The sequence below is a fragment of the Rhincodon typus genome, chromosome 19 (genome assembly GCF_021869965.1).
Source record: "Rhincodon typus isolate 14 chromosome 19, sRhiTyp1.1, whole genome shotgun sequence".
NCBI classification, from domain to species: Eukaryota; Metazoa; Chordata; class Chondrichthyes; order Orectolobiformes; family Rhincodontidae; genus Rhincodon; species Rhincodon typus.
This window is the reverse complement of record NC_063350.1, coordinates 12,277,598-12,303,215: the sequence shown is the minus strand read 5'-3', so window position 1 is coordinate 12,303,215 and position 25,618 is coordinate 12,277,598. Positions and strand designations below refer to the sequence as shown.

At 39.8% G+C, this 25,618-nt stretch overlaps 1 protein-coding gene and 1 non-coding gene across 4 annotated transcripts in view; both read left to right on the top strand.

Moving 5' to 3' along the window:
- LOC109934590 (DNA topoisomerase 1) overlaps positions 1–25,618 on the top strand; it is a 78,320-nt gene that overhangs the window by 45,463 nt on the left and 7,239 nt on the right. For 2 of the 3 annotated variants that reach the window (XM_020533314.2, XM_048608247.1), the window contains 12 exons: positions 370–485; positions 6,066–6,187; positions 6,941–7,063; positions 7,405–7,592; positions 9,221–9,365; positions 10,096–10,239; positions 11,099–11,284; positions 12,957–13,025; positions 14,592–14,706; positions 17,683–17,810; positions 23,341–23,435; positions 24,794–24,943. In XM_020533314.2, coding sequence (XP_020388903.1) covers positions 370–485; positions 6,066–6,187; positions 6,941–7,063; positions 7,405–7,592; positions 9,221–9,365; positions 10,096–10,239; positions 11,099–11,284; positions 12,957–13,025; positions 14,592–14,706; positions 17,683–17,810; positions 23,341–23,435; positions 24,794–24,943 — 1,581 coding nt within the window. Of the gene's footprint in view, positions 1–369; positions 486–737; positions 764–6,065; positions 6,188–6,940; positions 7,064–7,404; positions 7,593–9,220; positions 9,366–10,095; positions 10,240–11,098; positions 11,285–12,956; positions 13,026–14,591; positions 14,707–17,682; positions 17,811–23,340; positions 23,436–24,793; positions 24,944–25,618 lie in introns of those variants that run through there. The other variant, XM_048608248.1, reaches the window with a different exon arrangement.
- LOC125485534 lies at positions 4,155–4,273 on the top strand. Its single transcript, XR_007264246.1, has one exon. It is a non-coding gene; the product is annotated as a small nucleolar RNA SNORA26 (small nucleolar RNA).

Here is a 25,618-nt window from a genome sequence, read left to right as displayed (position 1 = left end):
TCACCCCTGTGTGGTTCTTCTATTTCACCTTTTTTAATCTGAAATATTAATGACAAGATTAGGAAAAAATTCACCCCAGTTAAGTTGGTCAAGGGGGAATTGTGTGTCTCATTTCTGACCTCATTTAAGTTGTTTTAAGTGTTTATCACAAAGCTGAAGAATATTGCAAGGAATAGGTGTAGGACTGTGAAAGGTAGTTGTCCACAATTTCTTTACCAACAACAATATTTAAATGGACCTTTCAGTGGTTGAAATGGAATTAGATAGCAACAGTTAACCAGCAGTGTGATGTAAGGCTGCTAGATGGGGCCCACTATTCTGGAGAAATCTCTTGCGCAATGATTTTGATTTTTCTGTCCTTTTTTGCAGGTGGGAGGAAGAACGTTATACAGATGGTGTGAAATGGAAATTTCTGGAACACAAAGGACCAGTATTTGCTCCACCCTATGAGCCACTCCCAGATAATGTTCACTTCTATTACGATGGTAAGCTGGCAATTTTGTACATGTTGGAATCTCTGTCTGTCTGAGGATGAAGGAGTGGCTGAGAAACAACAAAATGAGCTTATTGAGCAGAAGTGTCACTGATTCAGTTGGTGATACAGTTACAACCATGCCATGATATCGACTAATAAAACTACGATTCACAGTATGTTCGGTTGTAACCGCCCCTATGTTTTAGTTTAAATAATGCCCATGCCCTTTCTTTCTAGAATAATGACTGGATAGTAATTGAAGCTTCAAAGAGCATTGTTTCGTTGCAGGTAATGGTTGATTTTTGCCTCCTCTCGTGACTTAGTCTTTTAGTTATCTCTCCTATCCTATGGATAGTGTTCACCACTATCTTTTGTTCATCACGAACGCCACCTTTTTAAGTTGCATAAAACAAAGTTCTTTTTGTCAATTTTTAAATGATGATGCTGAATTTGTTTTTTGTTCCAAGCATCATCATCATTCCTGGCCCTTAATTATGATGCACATTCCAAATGAGGATACCAAGTTAGTGCCAAAACCTAGTTGAAGATGTAATTTGGCTTTGCAAAACCAGGCAATCACTTCTGATTATTCCATTACTGTCAGTGAACTAGTTCAGTAGATGTACTGAGTCTTGAAGCACATCAGATGCATTGCCAAGGTTGACAGCAGGATGTGTATTGAGGCCGCCTTTTTATTTAATGTCAAACAGTACAGACGCATAGTATTGTGGACCATGGCAACTACTTACAGTTCAGAATTCATGATCTGCGCATGTGGCTTGCCTTAGCCGTTCATAACATAGATCCTAATTGAGAAATCTTTTTTACAATGGAATTAATAAACATTATGAACAGTTTTGGCTTGTGGAACTATATGAAAATGTAGGGCTGCGCTCAAAGGGAATTACAAAACTTGCCAGTTTTGACAGTGTCTCAATATTTGAATGGACAGCAGTGTTGCTTTCAGTTGGTAGCTAGTTTAATGCCTTGCTCAATATATGGTCTGTGATGCTGCTGGAACCAATCATTCTTAAAGATGCTTGTGTTCTAAAGGCAGTTGTCCCTGCAGCAGTTGTAGGTGATTTTCTTTGTGCTACTTGGGGTTCCCAGCATCTTGTTTATGTTGCTATCCATGTGAGGTCTGTTAGAAACAGCAAAATGGGGCACATTGGTACGTTGCAGGCATATTCTTGTCTCATTACCTGCAGTTGCAGCCCTGATAGTCATTGTACAGCTGCAATGAGCTTAACTGTCTGACCTCATGGAACCCTACTGTTGGGCTGAAATATTTATTCTCGATTGGCGGGTATATTGTGAATTTTCTGGGTTCTGTTGGTTTTTCCCACCTAATCCCTGTGGAGGGTGAAAGAGACGTTAAAAGTTGTTGTCTTTTACGAAGAAGCCACATCCGCATTTTAAAGCGAAGTCAGTAGTCTTGAGTGGGAAAGAAGCCTCACGTTCAGGGATTTATTTTTAAGTTAACAAAAAGAACTTCCTGAGCAGATACTGATCTTTCTAATAGGAAACAATTAACCTAAGATGGTTGGTTAATTTTAAATAGAACCCTCCATTTGCGCTCACCTAATCTTGATCAAAAATGCAAGATGCTGAGTAGCAGCTGGACACTTTGAAATGATTTGGCCTCAAGTCACCTGAATGAATATTACTAGTTAGACAACTCTGCAAATGACTGGTGTTATCAGAATGCTAACTGCTCAGATTTAAGAGGTCAGAAATTGCACCAGCATCTATGCCTATTCACTCCTCGCTATGTCAGGCTCTGTCTTGTTCCCAACGCACTAACTTGTTTGAATTGTTTCATATCATTTCGATGGAAAGGCCTGATTTAGTGATTCACTCCCTCAATGAACATGAAGTATGACAGTTGCTGTAATGTGTCTGAATCAGCCTTTATTTGTTGAAAGGTGTGTCACTTTCAAGTGGTGAGCTAATATTCAACTCTGCTTTGTCCACTTTTCAGTATTTTAAACCATTTCATGACCATTCATCAGGAAGCATTCTTCCATTTCTTTTCTTTTATCCCTTTCTCTCCTCTTCCAGTGCCCACCCTGCACAACTCTCAAACATCTCTAAAATGTGGTGAATGCACAGCAGTTTGTGCCTTCCTGCTGTAGTTGGGAAATGAGGGAGTTGGATGGTGCATTTTGACGTTTGCTTGTGGGAATGCTTATTACTTGACCATCATATGTTGCTTATGTGCGTTCCCGCTTCTTGGGGTGAGCTGCCTGACATTTAACTCTGACCTGCTGAATACTGTTGGTCTGCTTTTATCATAATGTGACAAATTTCATTTATATAGCTGCCCTTCAAGAACAAAACTCCTGCGAGATTTAAAATGGTCAAGAGAAGAGGGGTTGTTGTAGCAGTGAAACAACATTTCAATTTGGAAAGTGGAATTATCTGTCCTAGAAGGCTGGATCTATTGGAGATGTCAACATTTCCCCAACAATAAATTAAAATGGAGTAGAGTATCCAAGGATATGAAGCTAAGGTGGATAAATGTTGTTGAAGTTCAAATCATCCAATTGAATGGTGGGTTCTCAGTTGAATGGCCTGTTTCTGTCACTCTCTGGCACAAGAAGGGTGGCACAGCTCAGTGGTTAGCACTGCTGCCTCATAGCGCCAGGGACCCAGGTTCGATTCCACCCTCGGGTGACTGTCTGTGGAGTTTACACATTCTTCCGTGTCTGCATAGGTTATTGCCAGGTGCTCTGGTTTCCTCCCACGGACCAAAGATGTGCAGGCTAGGTGCATTGACCATGCTAAATTGCCCAATAGTGTTCGGGTATGTGTAGATAGGTGTGTTAGCCATGGGAAATGCAGGGTTACAAGGAAAGGGTAGGGGGATGGGTCAGGGTAGGATGCTCTTCAGAGAATTAGTGTGGGCTTGCTGGGCTCAGTGGCCTCATTGCAGGGATTCTATGATGAAGGGAATTGCAATGGATAAGCTGAATACCTGAAATTCCTCCAACAATAGAAGGAGTTAGTGAGCAGCGGGAGAAATGGAATGCATACATAAGGTAGTTTGAGGTAGCCTACTGATGGGCATATTTGAATGCTGACTGAATTCAATGGGGCCAGTAGAGATGGAGACATGGCAAGCTGATGAAAGCGTTAGAGAAATTTGTCCTCGGTGATGTAAACCTGTGTTCTAGAGGTAGACGAAAGTATCATGACAATTTGCTGAAAACATACGTACAGAACATATCAGGATTTGTTCATTGTGCAGCCGAGGGTGTGAGGTAAGGGGCAGGTGGCCATTTGGGAGCCAAGACTGGAAAAGGGTATCGTCATCGTGGAGTGGAATAAAAGAATGATTGTTACTTTCCTTGTAATCTGCAGGTTAGCAGGTTCCTTTTGAATTCCTTGGCCTTTTAAAACACCTGCATCTTTTGTGCTCGTTATTTTTTTAGTCTCATCATGCACAATTTGCCATGCTGATTCTTGAATCCATGATCTCACTGATTTTGATGGCGCCGTGCCATAAATTAGAACCCTTTACTCGCCTGTTATGTATATCTCCATTCTTGATGTTAAATCTACACCATGAAACTTGCATCTCAAAGTCTGACCTGCAGATTTGCAAAATATTGCCAATAGGATTAGAAATAAACTACTAAACTATAGTGAAACGATTATCAATGCTGTGCTCTTGGCTTTGCCCACTCATGTAAACCTAGTTCATTGAGTGGCCGTGACTGAGGGGTAGAAAAATTCTCTTTCAAACCCAGGGCAGTAGCTCCTCCTGTGCTTTGGATCCTGTCGAGAGGGACCAGGGATACTGATGACCTGGGGATAATGTATCAATTACTGTCTCTGCTAAATAGTGCAATTCTGCTTTTGGGAAAGTATCTTTTAATATGCAGATGCACTTGGATACCATTTAACTCAAAATGCTGTAATGCCTTGTAATAAATATTCTCTTGGTGAATTTAAGCTAGTGACTGCTGTACACTAAGAGCACACAAGGTCATAGCATCTGTGTAGTCAACTAGGTATAAAGGTTTTATACAGCTTGTAAGACAAAATTAGCATCCACCATTTGTTTTTGAGTTCATGTAAGTTGATACCCCTTCACTTGAACACAAACTTGATTTCGTGATACTGTGCCCTTACTGGTTCAACTCCTTACTTTTACTTCAAAAGAAAGTTCCCTCAACACTGTCCCCATTAAACACTCCAACAACAGGGACAGCACAGGGTGAATACGGAGGAAAGACTTGTCCTACTTTTTAAAACTAAGTTCTTTCAACACCGGTCCTTTATTGCCTCATTGCTGCTCTGTGCTCTGCAATGTGAGCCATGTTAAAGCAACTTTTTAAGGCAGCTGGCCATTTTTCCATTTTTTTTTTTGTTTTCTCTTCTCCCATCTATCCCTGGACATGCTGTTGTAATTCCTCAACTCCCTTTTTTACATATGGTGCACACGTGTGTGTGCTCTGACAGGAAGAATAAGGTGAGTGCTGTGTAAGGGTTGTACTGATTTTGGAGTACGTTTTACAAAGGTTCAACTTCGGCATGCTGTGCACTGATTCAACTGAAGGCTATTAGTGTATTAAATGTGTGAGAAATTCCATATCATAATGGGTTTGTAACCTCTAGAACTACCAATCCAAGCTGGGGTACAAGCCTGTTATTTTGCTGAATGTATGGTTCTATAGCAAACAAGTTTTGGACGTAAACAATCCTGTTCATATCAGGCAAGAGTCTATATAATAAAGCTTCCTCCAATTTCTCACCTCTATCAAAGCGGCAACCAATAGCACTACAGTGGTTATGAAGCAGTTTCTGGGATCTGTAGAGCATGATCTTGACAACAACTTGCTTTGATTAGATGCATCATGTGAATGTGACCAAATTAAATCTTTGCAGCACATGACACAAGGAGTAACGGTGAGGCTTGGTCAAATTGGTGAGCTTGAAGGTCTGTGTTAAAGGTGAAAACAGGCATAGAGGTTTAAGGAAGTAGTTCTAAAATTGGTCTTAAGCAATTGAAAGCCATGGGCAGTGGCCAATGGTAGAGTAGCTAAAATTCGAGACACTTGAGGGACCATCATTGGGAGAGGGCTGAACTAATTTTTGGGGTTGTAAACCAGAAGAGATTAAACATTTGGAGATGAAGGGGCAGGAAGGTGACGATAGTGTTGAGACCATGGAGGAATGTGAAAGATTGCTGTAAATTCTTTTTAAAATTTTAATTGGAATCGTTGCTTACACAGACCTATAGCAGTTAGTATTGAAAGGGAAATGCTGGTCCAGTAACTGCTGCTCTCCTTTTCTGAGAATGAGGGATGGGTATGTTGGAACAGCTTGGACCATCTTTGATCTGCACCTGGTCATTCCAATTGTAACCACTGTACATGAAACTGATTTGGGCACCTCTGCAAAGCTATCCTTCGCTTCAGTGCAGACTGAATGTAATGTTCTTGTGTAATGAAATTTTGATTTTGTGGTCATAACCATACATTCCAAGATAGCAAGCTTGAGTATGATTGAATGTGTAAATGTATTGTCAGTTTGGATGCATCCTTCCAGTCTTTTTGGTGTATAATTTCAACCTTCTTTTCAGGGAAACCTATGAAGCTGAGCCCTCAGTGTGAAGAAGTTGCAACATTCTTTGGTAAAATGCTTGATCATGAGTACACTACAAAAGACATCTTTAGGAAGAATTTCTTCAAAGACTGGCGGAAGGTATAGTCAAAAAGACTAGCTTTGGATTTTGGGTGGGTGTTTATTAAAAACAGTCTTTCAGTATCGAAATCCTAGATTTTAATGTCTGGCTGTGCTTTTATCTAAGCTGTAGGTGTGGTTTTAGGTTAACAATGCAAACTGAAAAGTAGCAGTGCAATAGTCCCTCAGTGCTGCACTGGAGTATTGGTCTTTTCGTACTCCAGTTCCTGGCATGGGGCTTGAACAGATAAACCTTCTGATTCAGTTGATTGCTACCTGCAGTCACAGCTGACACCCAGCTTGGACAAGGAGTTTTAGCAGAGGGTGTTTGAATTATTTTTCTGCTTAAAAAGTTATACTTTAGAAATCTTTTTCTGACATGACTCTACACTAAATGACTACTGTACCCACCAATGTTTTGGTCAAGATCAGAGGATGCTGTAAGGTGGGAGAAGTGTCCTAAGGTGTACCAATTGACATCCTGTTCGGGACAGTTTGGCAAGACATGTAGTGATAAATACTTTGACTGGAACCTAGTCAGTGACCCTGCTTGAACTTTGTGCTGCAAGGTTGGTTGGTTTCTACCACTGGCACTCTCCAGATCTGCAGTTTAGTAAACCTGGCATCCATGATCAGTTTGGCCTGCTGTGTTCATCCAGCTCTGCACCTTATTATCCATGATCAGTTTTCCTTCATGGATTTTGATTTTTGTAAGCTTTGTATTTAGCTTGTACCACAAACTGCTTTTCATTTGAGGTTTCTGCTTTGATCTAGGAAATGAAACCTGAAGAAAAGGCAGTCATAACAGATCTCAACAAGTGTAACTTTGAGGAAATAAACCAATATTTTAAGGCCCAATCTGAGGCTCGAAAGCAGATGTCCAAAGAAGAGAAACAGGTTTGTAAAGGGAGATAAGTTCTGCTGAGTGTTGTGCTACCAGGTTGAATTCCTTTTGGTGTTGGACAATCTCTTGGAATGGTAGTAGGAAAGCAGTAATTCATTTCAGCTCTGGTTTAAGGAAGAGAGATGTATGCCATGGATTTCCCTTCCTACTTCAAGAAAAGTGCAAGAAGTATACGTTTGTATTTGTCAATGATTTCAGACTTCACCATAGTACCGTCAAGGGTCTATCTTGATAAATGCTCTTGATCTTCAAATGTAAAGAATTGCCCAGCCAGGATAAGACTGGAACAAAGAAATGTAGCATTTAGAATTCATTTTTGAATTTTTTTTTCTAGAAATTAAAAGAAGAAAATGAAAAGCTTCTACAAGAGTACGGGTTTTGTATAATGGACAACCACAAAGAGCGGATTGCAAACTTCAAGATTGAACCACCGGGACTCTTCCGTGGCCGTGGTAACCACCCAAAGATGGGCATGCTGAAAAGAAGGATCAGGCCACAGGACATAATCATCAACTGTAGTAAGTGAGTATCTGAGTGGAAGCCCAGGCCTTCTGCAGGTAATGTTAACGAGATGTACTGTGTTTTAAAAAAAAAGGTTGTGACAGGACTGCTCATCAAAAAGGTGAAGTTCAAGCCCAATTCACGCTGAGCCGTACAGATCAACAGAGTGTATGAATATATCCCATTCTGTGCTGAGTTAGCTACCCTTACCTGATGCAACATTACCTGGACTAGGGAACAGGTTGAATCTACCAATGTTTTCATTCATGAATTCAATTTCCCTCTCGCTGCTGTGAAACATCGATGTTGGATGAGAACACAACGGTCTGTTGTGCCCCCGGCAGTCACTTTTTCTAACTTCTCCATGTCAAATGACCACAGAGGAAATGTGCCTGTAGAGGAGGTTCAAAGTCTTGTGTAGTTCCCGCCTGACATTTAGTCATTCTTTTAAAGTAGAACTAAACAGCTGGGTTTCTCCAAAAATGTCAAAACTACATTGAAGGAACGGCACTGTTACTAGATCAAAAACCTGGAACTCCTCTCCGAACAGGAAGTACTTGGGAATATTTGCATCAGGTGGACTTTAACAAGGCGATTCACTGTCTTGAGGGCAGCCAGGAATGGCCAACAAATGCTGGCCATGCCAGTGATGCTCTCATACTGTGAAAGGATTTTAACATCCACAGGATGGAACTGTGAGGAGTCATTTCTCCTAAGAGTTTTGGTATGAATCAAACTAAATTCACTTCTGTTAGAAAGCAAGCTCTTTATTTAATGGCAACATTTGTGTACCTTTTTATGGAAAATATCACCAAGAATTTGCTGTATAAATCCAGGACTAAGCCATTTTTAAGGCATAGTCGGTTGCTTTAATGGGCAGGAATCCAACATTGTTCACTCAAGGACTTACAGGTAAATATCACCTTTTTATAGAATAGGGCAAAGAGGGCTGTGTTATAAAATGTTCTATTCATTTCTGAATGTTGCTTGTTATGTAGTATAGTTTCAAAGACTAGTCCTGGCATTTTTGATCAGTCCTTGTGCTAACTGTTGAACTGATTCTGCTTAGAGGACTCTTATTAAGAAGCTCAGTTGGTAGTCCTGACTATGATATGGTGCCAATCATAACTCTCCCAAATAGTAAGACACTGGCTAGCTTTTGCTGCTTGCAGTAGTTTTTACGTGCCGTATAAATGTTGATGCTTCCCTCCAGTGGTGAAGAACAGATAATACAGCAGAAAGCAACATCAGGTTCTGAATCCTGGATGAAATTTGAGTTTTGTACTATTTTTGATATTTTTGGAAAGACTGCTCTGGAAAGTGGGGAACAGGAATTTAAATCAGTAAAAATATGCGGGTAAAGTCTTTCAGGAGGTGGGCAACCCTGCTGCAGTATTAAATAGGTGAAGTTGATGGCTAAATTGAGAAGCTACAGTAGCTGTCAGCCTAAAAGCATCAATTCCTTGCTTATGTTTTTATTAACAGTATTTTTACGAAACACCCCAATGCATGAATTAATAGTAATTTTTAATATACAGTAGGATAAATATGACAACAGTTTGTTGATAAGTAACTGAGTAGTCTAAACCCCCTCTTCAACTCTTTTTTATTAATAATAATAATAATAATAATATTATTATTATATTCAGGGACTCCAAGGTTCCATCACCTCCTGCAGGCCAGAAGTGGAAGGAGGTACGACATGACAACAAAGTGACTTGGCTAGTGTCATGGACTGAGAACATCCAGGGCTCCATCAAATACATCATGTTGAATCCCAGCTCCAGAATAAAGGTACCACAGGCACAAAAGTGGGAGAAATAACCCAACTGTGTTGAATTCAAGTTATTCTTTTAAGAGTTATATTTTTGCAGAGCTTATCCACTCCACAAGACTGAATTCATGAGTGCTGAGAGGGAGAATTTCCTCATCCTTAGGAAGAGAGATAATATAAAGCTGAACCTTTTTCAACTGTAATATTAATTCCAATAGCTGGCAAATAAGATTTGCCAACTTCACAGTTCAGCAATGATAGGTGGTGGGCATGTTGGCCATTTGAGGGACAAACAACACCCGTAGAAATATGAACAGCACATGCAGAGACCTTGTTTTGTCTTATGTTGGCCTTTGTACTTTTGGCATACTCCACTTAATTTCTCCTTGCAACACATATTGTTGTCTTAGTGTGAAGATCTATTCCCAGCAAACAAAACGACGGGATTCAAAAATAAATCTGTTCTATTTGAATTTCGAAATGTTAATCCAAATCACTTCCTGCCTTGTGTTACATGTAATGGCAGTATGTAATCTGGGTCGAAGACCTTTTCCACTAAAAATAATTGGCTGTTTTGAAGCCATGCTGTTGCCAGTGTTTTGTTAGCATGTGATTTAATTATTATTTGAGCAGTTTGGCACTACTTAGCATCACTGTCCTAGGGCCTAGGTCCTTGGACATCAGTCACTAGCTAATGAACCATGATTCGTTACCATAGTTTTGAAATCTGACTGACTTCTGCATAAATAGGGTGAGAAGGATTGGCAAAAATATGAGACTGCTCGGACGTTAAAGAAGCATGTTGACAAGATACGTGCACAGTACAGGGAGGACTGGAAGTCAAAAGAGATGAAGGTCCGGCAGCGTGCTGTTGCACTTTACTTTATTGACAAGGTGAGTTAAGGATATTGTTAGATGAGTGTTGTAGTTGAGAGAGATTCTTGTGTATCCTGTAAATAAGAGCTTGTGCATCAGCAGCCTAGACCTCTAAACCAAGCCCCTGCTATTCAGTTTTTAATGAGACCACAAGTAAACCCTTGGTTATTGTTGACCAACAGCATATAATTAAATTAACAGTAAGAGTCTTGTTGTGCATGGTACCTGCCCTTATGGAGATGGAGTTGGGTGGTAGCGATAAAGGGCAAATGAGAGACACAAACCAGTGCATTAACCTCAGACCCTGCAACAGACAGATTTCTTTTTCATGTAGCAATGACCCAGTATCAACTTGTACATCCGAGTTTCATGGTCAGAAAAACCTAGTCGAATTTGACCTTATGGCTAAAGATTCCATCTGACGTTACTACGAATAGTGGAAGAAAGGGCTAAGTTTATTGGGGCTGCCATTGTAATCATCGTTCAGTCTACCTCTGCGCAATTGTCAACAATAGCTTACTGATCTTGTCCATCTCCACTGTCTCTGATACTAAGCCCTTTTCTCCCCTTAACCTCCATATATGAAGTGATATAAGCTGTCTCAGAATTAGCTTATATTCACTATTTTTAGGAAGGTGAAAGGAAGAAGTTGTATTTGCATATTGTTTTCACAACTTCAAAGCTATGGTACACCATCTTTTCAAAGTGTTGTCTGACATAATGAAATGTTTTGGGTGTTTTCTCATCATAATGCCTCATTGCAGGGTCTTTCTGTATGAAGTGAGGTACGGGTTCTTTGTAGGAATTTTTTTGTGTGCATCACTAATTAGCTGTGATTCTGTTGCTTTGCCCTATTTTTTTTCCCCTCGCTTCATAGCTAGCTCTGAGAGCTGGAAATGAGAAAGAAGAAGGTGAGACTGCAGACACTGTGGGTTGTTGCTCACTTCGAGTAGAGCACATAAACCTGCATGCTGAAGTTGATGGTCAGGAATACGTGGTTGAATTTGACTTCCTGGGTAAAGACTCCATCCGATATTACAACAAAGTGCCAGTGGAAAAAAGGGTAAGATATTTGGGGCTGTTGTATTTATTCTTCCCAGTCTGCTTCCACTATTTGTTCATGGTCAGTGATGTTGTGTATCTGAGGCAGATTCAGTCACGTCAAGGGTTCATCCAACCACCATGTATGAGTCTGTACCATGTTAGCTGACTTGTAGTGAGGTGGCTGTATGGGTGCCAAAGCTAGGCTCCCACTGCTAATGGTTGTCCAGCATTCCCTATTGGAACTTGGGAATACTGCGTGAGAAATAAGATTACATGTTGTTGTGAGGCCTTTTACAATTAAGCGGCCCACTGCCACTCATAACCATCTTATTTGATCACTTTCATTGGGATGACACGTGTACCCCAGCATGGGGGATGAGGAGATGGGCCATTTTGAAAAGCATCCTTTGTCATTTAAGGATTTGTAACCATCAGTAGTTTCAAGATGATACAACCTAGGAATGAATTTAAGTGATTTTTGGTGAAATTACTGCAATGATTGATATCTACAGATGTTCAGACTTTTAATGTTGCAGTATGTTTTGAGGGGGGAGAAAAGTTCTGATACGCATGTGTGATGCATATGGATGGAATATTTCCATCAGCTAGGTTGGTATGGAGTAATTTTCTAACTGTCCTTTAGCCATATCTTATCACTGACAATGGTTGATGCCACTAATTTGGCACTGAAAATGCCAAATATGAACCAAAGTGGATCTTTAGACTGTTCTTTACAGAAGCTGAAATTCTTTTTTTTTTAAAAGAACCAAAAGGACTGCAGCTGCTGGAACTCAGAAGCAAAAACAAAAATTGCTGGCAAAGCTCAACCAGTCTGGCAGCATATGTGGAGAGAAATCAAAATCTTTTTACTTTGGTTTTTTAAGCTGGAGGATACTTATTTGTTGTTAACACATTTTGGGCTTAGTTTTGTATGTTCCAACATATGGTGTATATGTTTCTATATATACCTACAAGTATTGTGTAAGCTTTAAAGACAGTTAAAAGGGTTTTCTGATGAAGGGTCTAGGCCCGAAACGTCAGCCTTTCTGCTCCTACGATGCTGCTTGGCCTGCTGTGTTCATCCAGCCCTGCACCTTTGTTGTCTTGGATTCTCCAGCATCTGCAGTTCCTACTATCTCCAGTTAAAGGGGTTGCTGACCTGACCGTGTCTGCTTGTTCTTTACAATGTTGTCAATCTGTTTTTAAGCAAAGTTGCAGCCCTGAATGTTTGGCTTTCATGTCTGTTTACCAGCCCCCGATAGTACACCCAGTGCTGCAGTGCACAGTACAGTCTGTACTTAATTTCTGCCATGGCACTTGGCTGGTATTGCATAACTTGAAATGAACTTCTGTGAGATTTTCTCCTGAAATTTTGAACTAAGGGGTAGGCCCTTTGGGATGCATGTTGTGTGGTTACTATTACTGTATGGAATTATAAACTGCATTGCCTAAAAAACCTTACCATATCAAAGCTCATGTCTAAGAATATCAGTTTATTGAATCTGATGAATCTGTAGTGAAGTTTACTGTAATCCTACAAAGTAAGTGCTTAAATAGAAAAACATAGCAAGGGAAGAGTGCCAACAAGGGTGGTTTTGGAGCCAAGTTGGTTTTTAGTTGTTTTTTTTTTTTTTTTGAAGTGAAGTAGTTTCAGCGGAAAAGTGCAATGCCTCATTCTTCATGTCCCTTAGGTGTTCAAGAATCTTCAATTATTTATGGAGAACAAGCAACCTGAAGATGACCTTTTTGACCGACTCAATGTAAGTCATACTGTTGAGATGGGTGGGGTTCACAAGGGGAGCATTGTCATAAATTGGTGGATTACATGTTTTTGCTTTTCTCCTTCATCCTACTGGCTTGCGCTTTTTCTTATGCTGTGCATCTTTAGGAAGGTGCTTTACAGAAATCAAGCACTTTCTGTAGAGAAGGGACTTGCTCCTTCATTGAGGCTAACAGGATAGTTGAGGTGTACAGGATTCTTGTCTTTATCAGTCAAGGTGCAGATTAAGAGCAGGGAGGTTGCATTGGAGCTGTACCTGACTTTATTCGGGCTGCTGCAGGGTTACTGCGTGCTGTTCTGGTTATCATACTAGAAGAAGGCTGTGATTGTATGGGAGGGATGCAGAGGAGATTCGCCAGGATGTTGCCTGACTGGACAAGTTTGGGTTGTTTCTTTAGAGTAGAGAAGGCTGAGAGGGACCTGATTTAAGGGCATGGACAAGGCCGATTGCAGTTGTTGCACTTGGTTGAAGGATAAAAAAAAGGAGGGTGCACTTTAAGTTGAAGAGGAAATTTTGAGGAAAATATTTTCATCAGAGGCGGTGGGGGTCTGCAGTGCACTGCCTGGAAGGTAGTTCAGGCATGTAACCTTGCAACCTTTTTAAATGAGCACTTTAAAATGTCAGAACATTGAAGACTATAGGATTTTTTTGTAGTTTCGGCAATACAGACTCAACGACTGAAGAGCCTCTTCTGTACTGTGAGATCCTAGTTGCATATGTACTGCTTTCAGCTGCTAGGAATGGAGGTTTTGTAATACGGACATTAAAGAAGAAGAAGAGTCTAATGTCTTTGGATCCATTTGAAGGAATTTGAATGCAAATTTTAATGTGCAAACAGTAATTGGCACTAGTCAAGAAAACTGAGCTTTGGGGTAGTCGGTGACCTCTGGTTTATGAGAAATACTATATGCAATCCACCTTTTCATACTTAAAGCTGTTCCAAATCACTTTACAGCTAAGGAGATACTTTTGAGTTGTAGCCATTTCAATAACACAGGAACTAAATAGAAACGTTGCCAGGAGAGAGGGATCCATTTGTTGTTCATTCCCTTTCTGATGTCCAGTTAAATTTGTGGTGCAGCTGGCAGTGGTTTGAAATATATCCAGTTTCTTTATCTCGTTTTAAAAAAAAACATGTGGGATCCATTTGGTGCTTTCAGCAACCAGATTTTCTGGTCACAATCAGTGACGTAGCTAGCAGTTGAAAACTAAAAATGTACCTAATTTATCAATGTCTCCTGGTGGCTTTGTGCTGTCTTTGTTAGGATAAATTTGAGCATATACATCCAAGTGTTTGTTTTGTCTTTTTATATTATAAAAATGCTCAATTTTCTATATCTTCCACATCAAAGTGTACAGATTTAAATACCTTGCAGGTTGACGTGGTTTCTAAGTTGTTATTGCTCGAATGGCAAGCCTAGAAATCTTAAATCGCATTTGGAAGTGGGAAGTGTCAAACTCGAGTCCATTAAGGGTTGTGTAAATAGTTCTGAGTAATGTGCTATTATATATGTGTACTGACTTGTTGTCTGTCTTTTTGTATAGACTTCAATCCTCAATAAGCATCTCCAGGAACTAATGGATGGACTTACAGCTAAAGTATTCCGTACCTACAATGCTTCTATCACCTTGCAGCAGCAATTGAAGGAACTGACCAACCGTAAGTACAAATTGCTTTGCCATATCTGCTGACACCATGCCAGAGGTCAGAGATGCTCACTACCTCCTGACCCATTCGATCCAGTTTAGTAATGTTGCTGTTGGAATAGGGAAGGTTTTTTAAAAAAAAAAAAAAAAAAAGTTTACTGTTGATTTTATCTTGAAGTGACTAAACCAGGTTCAAATGTTGTCTTGTCAAATATGGGTGGTGACTTAAAATGTAGAATAATGAATCCTTTTGAAATGATGCTAGATCAGTAATCTTGCAGAGGAATCAAATGACTTACCTAAACTGCAAAAGCGAAGCTTGGTTATTTAATCCAAGGATGAGAGGTTTCTGCCATTTGACAGAACTCCTGATTTCAAATAATGGCATTTACTCCCTTTCCCTGCTGCTCCCCTGTCCCACCCCTGAGCTTTTGCTGTCTCTGCCTCCAGTACACTGAGAAGAGTGAGGTAAGATCTCCACCTGGATAATCTGCTTTGGTAAAGTGCTCCTAAAGGATCTGCCACTCAGCTTTGTGCCAATCTTGATATAACTGTAATCTCTTGTTCCACCAGGAAGGCAGGCTCTACTACAGGAGGAACCAAAGGAATTGAGGGAGGGATGGTAGAGGACCAGTGGAGCCTAATCCTTGGAGAAGTTTAGTGAGCCTGGGGCAGTATGGAGAGTTGGAGCACAAGTCTTGGCGTGGTTTGGTTTTGCTAGGGGTTGAGGAGAGTCTGCTGTTTTGAGTTTGGTGTTGGGGAGGGGTGGAGGGTTAAGTAGAAAATCTCGTGAGTGTGAGAGGTGAGGGCTAGGGAAGAGAAAATGCTGAATGACGACGTTGTGGGTGTCGTTGATGACGGGAGCTGCAGAGTACGTGGGGTGGATGTGATTTGTGAGTAGTGGTTGTGAAGCTGGCGAGAGGACCTCTGCATGTGACTGGGAGAGGAGCTTCAGTGAGTCTTCTGTCACCGGGGAATATGGGGAATTGGGCTGTAACCTAAATGAGTCTACAAAATGATATTTGAAAAGTACTTCAAAAACAGCGGATTTTAGTATTTGTTTAGGGCTGCAGCCAGTCAAGTGGCTGTTTCATCCTCAGTGGTATCCAACTACTTGAGTCTTGGAGTTGCACTCATCCAGACAAGTGGGGAATGTTCCATCACACACCTGACTTGTACCTTTTTAAATCGTGGACAGGCTTCAGGGAGTTGGGAGGTCAGTTACCTGTTGCAGGATTCCTAGTAGCTGAGCTGCTCTTCTATTGATATGGTTGGTCCACTTCAGTTTCTGGTTAATGGTAATGCTGTTGAATATCATGGGAAATTGGTTAGATTCTCTCTCACATTAGAGAATGCCATTGCCTCGAGTTTTTGAGTGGTGTAAATATTATGACCACATCTCAGCCAAGCCTGTTGTCTAGGCCCTATTCTACTGTTTCAGTATCTGAGGAATTGCAAGTGGTGCTGATCATTGCACGATCATCAAGGGAACGTCGTTGAAATGATTAGACCTAGGTCCTCTTGTGACAATGGTAGCATCCCTACCTCTGCACCAGGAGACCGAGGTTCAAATCCCACCTGCTCCAGAAGTGTGTAATAAAATCTGAGCAAATTGATGTGGAAATTTCTTGCGGTACAGCAGTCGTATCCCTACTTGTGAGCCAAGACATTTAGTTTCAACTTGCACCTGTTCCAGCGGTGTGTATAAATATTTCCAAACAGATTGAGGAAAATATCTATCTCCCTTACAATGGGAAGGAGAGTCCAGAGGAGCATTTATCCTGAGAAACTTCTGCAGAGATGTCCTGGAGATGAGAAGACTGACCTCCCACAACCACAATCATTTCCCTTTTGTGCTAGATCTGATTCCAGCCAGTGAAGAGTTCTCTCCCTGATTCACATTGACTCCAGTTTTGCTAGGGTTCCTTGATGCCACATTCTGTGAAATGCAGCCTTGATGTCGAGGGCAATTAGTCTCCCCTCTCTTTTTTTGAATTCAAGCTGTTCTGTCCCTATTTCAACCAAAGCTTAAGAGCTGTGTGGCCCTGGCGGAACCCAGACGAAGTGTCAGTGAGCAGGCTATTGCTAAGCAATGATGCTTTCATTACTTTACTGACGGTCCAGAATAGACCCGGGTGGTAATTGGCCAGGTTAAATTTGCCTCTTTGTGTACAGGACACCTGGGCAATTTTCCACATTGTCAGGTAGATGCCAGTGGTACAGCTGCTCCAGACAAGCTTGGCGTTTTCATTATCCTTGGCAGAATATTGTTGGCACCCACAGCCTTTGCAGTCTCTTCGTTGGGTCCTGGAGGCGAACAAGGGAGATTCTGTCTCCAGATCCACTAGCTCATGGGATGTGAGCGTCACTGGCTTAGTCAGCATTGATGCCTAATTGGCCTTGCGGGTAGCAGTGAATTAAAATAGTGTGTTGCATTGAATAATGTCTTGTGAAGCATTGTAATAATCTGTTGCTTTTCTTTGCATGTACATAACTGAAGTCCTGTTCTGTTTTGCAAGCAGTAAAAAAAGAATTAAGTTCACATTAACTGCATTAATTACTGAAATTGAGTAGTTTTGTGCACAAATGAAAACTAACGTCTATCCACTTGAAATCAAGTAATTTCACCTATTTAAAGTGACCCAAAGCATTTTTCATTTCATGAGAGATCATAAACATTGTTAAAATTAAATAATTTTAAGTCTCACTTTCCAGACTATTTTTTGTTATTTGCACCTCAGCCCAAATTAAACCAGAAGTCAATTAAACAAGTCAGAGCTATTGCCATTATATTTCTGTTAAGTATTTTGCTGCTGTCATGTGCTTCTATAACTGTAATAATCAAAGTTGAAAGGAACCCAGACTGCATGGTACTGAGGCGAAAGTAACTGCAGACTGATTTTGTTTAATTATATATACTGCACTGTAGTAGCAACGTTCTTCCTTTAGCGCTTGCACACCAACTAACATCCAACTTGTCTGTTTATAGCGGATGAAAATGTTGCAGCAAAAATACTTTCTTATAATCGTGCCAACAGAGCAGTCGCTATCCTTTGTAACCATCAGCGGGCACCTCCCAAAACATTTGAAAAGTCGATGCAAAACCTGCAAACCAAAGTGAGTATGAGCTTTTATTTCCCCCATCCCCAAAAACAATGCAAAAAATAAAATAACTATTTAAAGAACTTATTTTCCACCTGGAGTTCTGTTATGCCATAAGGTTTGGTTTCACGCTGCACTGTTAACTGATCTTCCTTCATACCACAATAGACTCTCCAGCTGAGCAAAAAAGAGGATAATAGTTCTTGCTCCTCCCAGTATCCCAGTAATTTATTACATGTCGATGTCTGGTGAAGATTGATTCTTGTTAGTTGGTGGCCAAACAACAGTGATGCACATACCAAGAACCAGAGTGATATACTTGATGTTCGTGGAACTGTACATAAGAACATACAAGTTAGCTGACGGAATACGCCATTCAGTTCTCAGCCTTGCTCAGCCATTCAATAAGATCATGGCTGAATTAATTAACTCCACATTCCTGCCTACAAGATAACCTTTCATCCCCTTGCTTATCAAGAATCTGCCTGTACCTTTTAGACAGATTCAAAGGCTCTATTTCCACTGCATTTTATAGGAAGAACATTCCAAAAATCTTCAACCTTCAGGGAGAGAAAAAATTGTGTGGCAGATTCTCCAAGTAGATACATCTTGCGATGTGACTCTTCAAGATATTATGTTGTAATTAAGTCACACCTATTCTTCTGTATTGCAGTGGATATAAGCCCGCCCAGTCCAAACTTCTCTTGTTAGGTATTGCTCTAACAATATATCTTTTGAATTGCTTCCAATACAGTTACCCTCCTTTCAAATAAGGAAGCCAGTACTGCACACAGAATCCAGATGTAGTCTCATCAATGCCCTGTATAATTGGAAGATAACCTCTTTACTTTTGTATTCCATGCCCCTCATGGTAAATAATCACATTAACTTTCCTAGCGTTGCTGTACGTGCATGCTAACCTTTTTGCGCATCACGTACAAGCATACCCATATTATTTTAGATGATTGGTTTTTTTTATTCTCCCTTGTCAAAATGGACAAATTCATATTTTACCACATTTGTACTACATTTGCCAAATTGTTGTCCAATGGCATTCTGCTTCGTAGCTCCCATGTTGCAAGTTGCACGCTGTGAGCTTTTATTTTCTGCAATAGCCTTTGTAGCACACTATCGTATGCTTTTTTACAATCCAGTACAGTACATCCCTTTTCTCCCCTTTTATCTCAACCATATGTTACTTTTCAATACTGCAATAAGTTGGTTAACTATGATTTCCCTTTCAAAGCCATATTGGACTCTGCCTGTTTACCTTGCTTTTATTTCAAAGTGCCCTGCTACAGTGTCTCAAAGTTTCTAACACTTTCCCTACAACATATTTAAGCTAACTGGCTTGTAGCTGCTTTTTGTCTTCCTTTCTTGATCAAAGGTGTTACATCTATATTCAACTGTAATGGAACTGCATTTAAATCAAAGAATTTTGGAAAATTAAAACTAATGAATCAACTTTTCCTCTGGCCACTATATACTCTGTCTGACAGTTTGCTGAGTTGTACTTTTTCTTGAGTTCCTCTCCATTCTAATTCCATCCTGTATGGTGAAGACCATTGCAAAATGCTTGTCTAATTCATATCTTTGAATTTCTGTTGTTAATTTCCTTCTTTCTTTCTTTTTTTCCCCCTATCAAACAAATGTTTAATCTGACTTTTTAAAATGTTCACAGAAACTGTTACTCTTCTTGCTTATAGCTAGAAATTTCTCATTTTTAATTTTTTCTCTCCTTATTAATCTTTATTATTCTTTGTTTTTAGATCCTGCCGGTTCTTCTGACCTGCCACAGTCTTGCATAATTATAAGCCTTCACTCTGATACCAACTCTGTAACATTTTCAGTTAACCATGGGTGATAGATCCTTTCCTTTTTATTTGGAATTTTCCTTTTCTGTTGGAATTTAGCTGATTTATACTCTGAAATATCCCTTTAACTGTGCTGTTGCAGTTCTGTTGACCTATCCTTTTAATCTACTTCAGTTCATTTTGGCTAGCTTTGCTTTAACATTTTCATATATGCAGTGATTTAAATTTAAAATACTAGTTATGGACCTGTCTTTTTCTCCCTCAAAATGAATGTAAAATTCAATCACTGAGTACTAAACTGAGAGGTGTCTTCACTGAGATCACTGGTTGGTTCCAGAATGTGCTATTCCAATTCAAGAACATCCTAGAACTCTCATCTAGGCTACCTTTGTCCATCTGTTTTTTTTTTCCCCTTGCCTGTATATATTAAAATCTCCAATGATTGCTGTACATTTCTGAAAAGTACCTATTTTTCCTTTAACAACGTGCAGTTAATGGGCCTGTCCACCATGCACTCTCGAGTGGCTTTTATTGCCTCTATAATTTCTCATCTCTACGAAATTGCTTCTATATCCTGATTTTCTGAACTTGAGTCAATTTTCCCCCAAGTTGTTCAAATAGGATCTTTAACTAACAACTGTAACTTTGTTTGTTTTCCTAGCTTCCGGTCTTCCAAAATGTCCTGTACCCTTCAATATTCAGACTTGAACCATGTCATCTTGCAACCACACCTCTGGCTATTAGATTGTACTTGTTTATTCCTGTTTGTATTCTCACTTCATTAGTCTTTTTAAATACTACATGCATTCAGAATCTTCAGTTTCCCATTAAGATTATTTTGCACACTCTAATGTTACCAGTACATTCTCTCCCTTCCTGTCAGTCTGTTCTTCTTTCCCATATTAATACCTTTCTTGATTGTTCTGTATTCTTTGATTTACTGTATCTTTTCAAACTTGGCCCTTTGTTTCCAGTAATTGGCGTAAAAGCCCCTCTACTTCCCAGTTATGTGGCTTACTAGAACACTAGTCCCATTGTGGTTCAGCTGTAGGCGATGTCAGTGGAACAGCTGCCATTTTGCTCAGTATTATATTCAACAGTCTTTCAACCATGTATCTATTTCACTAATCTGATTTTGCCCTTTGCCAGTTGCTTGTGGTTCAGGTAATAATGCAAAGATTGATCTTCAGAGCAGATCTCCCCAACTCTTGTACTGGGTCAGACCCCTTGTTATTCTGTTTGCTGCCACTGCTACATTCCTTTACTTTCTCACATCAGTCATTTTAGGTTATCCACTATGCAGCTTGCTCTTTCATCAATACAAGCTGGAAGAACCTCAGACTTGTTGCACAATTGGAAAGGTTAAGGCTCCTGTCTGTGCCCCACTTACAGTTGCAATTGAGTACCCTGGCAAAAATCAGCAATTTCAACGAAAGGGAGAAAATCTGGAAAGGAAACGTAGGCTAGAAGATTAATTCGCCTGCTGCTGCTTTCATTCAGACTTCTGTTAACTCTAGTCTTGATTTCTTCAATACTATCCAAGCCAACCTTGCCACCTTTGCAAATTTGAAATTATCCAAAACTAAACTCTTAATTTTCCTAAGACTTATTCACACCCCTGAGCTCATTGACTTAGATTCCTTCCCAGTTTTCAGCTCTGCCGTGATCCCATTCCTTTCTCTCTCTAACCTCGAGTGCCTACTGTTATAATTCGGGCCACCTTGTGCGTCCCAATTTTATTGACTTCACTGAGGCAGTCATGCTCTTGGCTTACTAGATCAAAGCTCTACAATTCCCTCTGTAGACATCACTACCTGTCTGCCTCGTTACTTCTTAAGATTTTTCGTAAACTCAAACTCAAACTCCAACTCAATCCAAGTGGTAGGATTTTGATCACTGTCCTAGTAGCATATTTTTAACGTATTGATAATGCTGCCATAGTGCATCTTGGGATTTATTTGTAGTGCTGCAAAATATAATCTTTAACATTGTCAATTAGAATATGGATAACTGGTATTGTACAAGATATACAGAGCATGAAGAAATGGATATGCACCTACAGATCTCCACAAAATGAGGTTTGAATTTCAGCCATATTGAGGGAAAGTTGTGTGTGGGCACATTTTGTTAAAAAAAAAGGTACTTGTGACTGTCTGGTTTCCAAGCCTAAAATGATATATTTAAACATTGATCACCATTCTACTGCACGCATTTATAGTCTTATTTGTTAACTTACTAAGGAATTGAAATGTCACTAGCAGTCTCCATGAAAGGGGTACTTGGTTTTTAGGTATACCAGAAACTGGTTCTGCAGATGGCTCCCTGTACTTCTTTGAATGTTCCTACCGTAAACCAGAGGCTATCTGCCTTGGCTGCAAGCTTGGCCTTTCCTGGGTCACTGGTTGCTTTGCCCTCTGTACTTCTCTCGCTCACGCTCTTGCATTAGCTTTTCTCCTGTGAGTTATTTATAATGTTTGACTTGTTTAAAATACTGCAGAGAACAGGTAAAGAATACACTTTGTTACAAAAAATAGATTTCACTTCATTATTTTCTGTCGCTATGATTTTTAAGTAAACTACAAATTTAAGTTTGAGACCAAGATAATGTGATGGGTTGCCTATTCATTGTCTATCAACAGTAAAATAGATTGTTGTTAACCGTTCTTCTGACACCATCTCCATGGATAAATTTGGACAAAATCACTTGGTGGCTCAGAACATGAGCGTTGCTTGAAAAGAAACATACTGGCAAAGCTTCTAATCTTGTACTGTTTGGGACAGAATTGCAAGAACAATAGTATGAGAGAATGATTGATTGGTTGACAAGTGCCTGTGGTGGAGGAATTTGCCATGGAGAACCCATCATGGACTATCTGTCCACTAAACCCTTTTCTAGTTGACAAAGGCACAATGCATGCACATCATCTTTCTGTTTTGCAAAGGTCAGGCCTGCATGTGAAGATGGACAAATTCTAGCATGTTTTGCTGAGCCACACAGCAAGCCCAGTTGATACGGTCGTTGCTGGTCTAATTCTGAGTGCAGTTGGAAGTGTTTAGCGTATGTACAATTACAGCTGCCAATCAATTCTTCGACACTGTTCTGAATTTTTCAAGCAGTCGGAGTATATTCAGTACTTTTTTTTTGCAAACAGACCAGGTGGTGAGTTTTTTTTATACAATCCACTGATCCTTGGGATGTGTAGCCTATGTATTCAACATCTCACCAGTGCTAAAATTCACTTACGTTTTAAATACTTTGTCTGATCAGCTGAATGACTTTTTGGCTTGATGGCAGCATCACATCAGTGGAGAATATTACTCGTGTTGCTGCTGTATTGTCACTGTTTGAAAGGGCTTGGCTCACTTGTTCTGTTTTTTTATTTGAGACAACTTACCCTTCCAGGGTAATCTGAATTAGATTGTGTGCATTTTTCAGGACTGAAGATAGTGGCTTTTAAGCCATTCATGAAATTAACCTAACTCTCTGGCAACACCTTTACCAAGTACAATTTGTTTTCCAACCAGTCAGTGCCCTCTTATGCAGTATGAATTATTATCCCCTTTGAGATTTGGTATTCTTGTGTTTCTGTCCTGATGAGTGCAGAATGAAAAACTTTGACTGTGGCTTTTTTTTTCAACAGTACCTTTTGTTGTCAAATCTTGATTTTATTTTGGAAATCAGTTTTTGGTTTTCAAGTTCATATTTTCTCCATTTTTTTTCTGTTTTTTAGATTGATGCAAAGAAAGAACAAATTGGACTAGCCAGGAGAGAGCTGAAGGGTGCCAAAGCTGACTATAAAGTTAGAAAAGATGAAAAATGTAGAAAGTAAGAAGTCTATACAATTATTTTCTTTCAAAAGGGATGAAGCTGAATTAGCTGCCATTGTCAAGTAGCAGCTCTGGTTACTCAGTTGAAGCTCATTTGATGCTAGGGTCATAATCGTGTAGAAGGAGGCCATTTGTCCCACTGAGCCCATGCCACCACTCAAACAATTTAATCCATCCCATTGCCCCACTGCATCCCCTATATAAATTTATTTCTCTTGCATGTCCCTCCGATTTCCCTTTTGTCCCTTCCTCCTCCACTCTTTTCACAGAAAATTCCACTTCATTACCACTTACTATGTCAAGGCTGTTTCTTTCATCACTGCCATAACCTTAAATCCATGTCATGTAGACCATTGTACTGCTAGCTAATGGAAGAGAGAACTTTCTTTATGCATTTTATCTAAATCTGTCCTAATCTTGTACACCTCTTGCCTCCTTTGCTGTGAGGGCAACACATATCAGCTGATCCAACCCTATTTATGTAGCTAATCCCTCGATCCAGGAACAACTGTGGTGAATTTCCTGTGTGCGCACACTCAAAGGCTCTCATCCTCTTTGACTAGAACTGAATACAGTAGTCTAGTGGTGGCCTAATTGAAGTTTAGACAATTTCAGCTGATCCTCCATATTTAGTAACTCCTGTGAGGCCCAAGGTTCCATGTGCTTTGCCAAACACTCTTGTCGATTTGTCTTGACACTTCAAGGCTAATAAAAAGTAAAATGTATAAATATCTAACATCTAAATCTGTTGTCTGTAATGTACATTGTTACAGCATAAATTATCTAAGCATTTATTGCCTTACTGCTATTACAACAAGCATAATCAATTTAAAGTATCGAAACTTCTGTTTTTGTTGTCCTGTAATTTAATCCATAATTTCTTACAAGTTTGCACAGAATAGATTAGGAAAAAACTTGTATTTATAAGTAGCTTTTCATGATCTTGGGATATTTTAACCTTTTTTATTTTGCAAAGCACCCAACTAATTTTGTGCAATTAAATTCTTATCTGGGTACCCTTTTCACTAAACCACAGATGGGTTTAGATTGTTTTCATCTTTTTTCAAATTGAACTCCATACAGTCCACTAATCATCAGGTGAGTTATGAAATGTGAGAATACAAACTCTTACTTGTCCTGTGCTTGACAATTTTGAGACTCCCCACCTTAAAATAGCAGCCCGTAACTTACTGGTGCGTGTATCTGTTCCATCAATCATCTGTACTGCTGAATCCTAAAATATGAGTTCCTGTCTGGTCCTTTTATAACAGCAATAACCAAACTCTGTTTATTATTGCTGATGAAGTCTTGTTGGAGAACTCTGTAATCATTAATAGGATTTATTTCTCCGCACAGATCTGTGGAAAGTAAGAAGAAAGCTCTCCAGCGGCTTGAAGACCAGTTGATGAAATTGGAAGTTCAGGCTACTGACCGGGAAGAAAATAAGCAGATAGCTCTTGGGACTTCCAAACTCAATTACCTGGATCCTAGGATCAGCATCGCCTGGTAAGTAAGATTCTGTTTTGTATTTGACTCAGTTGGGCTCTCCCTAGTGAAGTTTCCTTGACAACAACACAAGATCCTACTCATAAGTACAGGGTGAAACCAACTGGGGGGTGGTGGAGAAAGTTTTGGAGCAAAGAGTAAAGGGTTTTCTATGCACAATAAACAAACACAGAATTTGTAGGCATGGTTAACTAACAATTGACGGAAAGATTTTTAAACTCCGTTGTATTAATCAGCTCCCACTCACTGGTTATCTTGAAGTCCCAAAGGAAATCTCTCATTGCCCAGTGGGAATTGGCAGTTCCTTTATTGGAGGTACAAAATCTAAAATATCCAAAGTAGCCTTTTCTTGAAACTTCTGTTCACACACACATACCCACCCACCCCCTACCAAGGAGAATTTCCCTATCTTTCCAAAGCCATGATGTGGAGGTGCTGGTGTTGGACTGGGTTGGACAAGGTTAGACATCACATGACACCAGGTTATGGTCCAATGGGTTTATCTGAACACTAGCTTTCAGAGTGCTGCTGCTTCCTTGGATGTACTGAGAGATGAGGTATCAAGACAGAATTTATAAGTGGTATGATCCTTCAATCTTTTACTGATGCAAATATATTGAAAAAACCTAAAATGGCTGGCTGACTGTCTCCTGTTAAATCCTTAATCATTTAGAA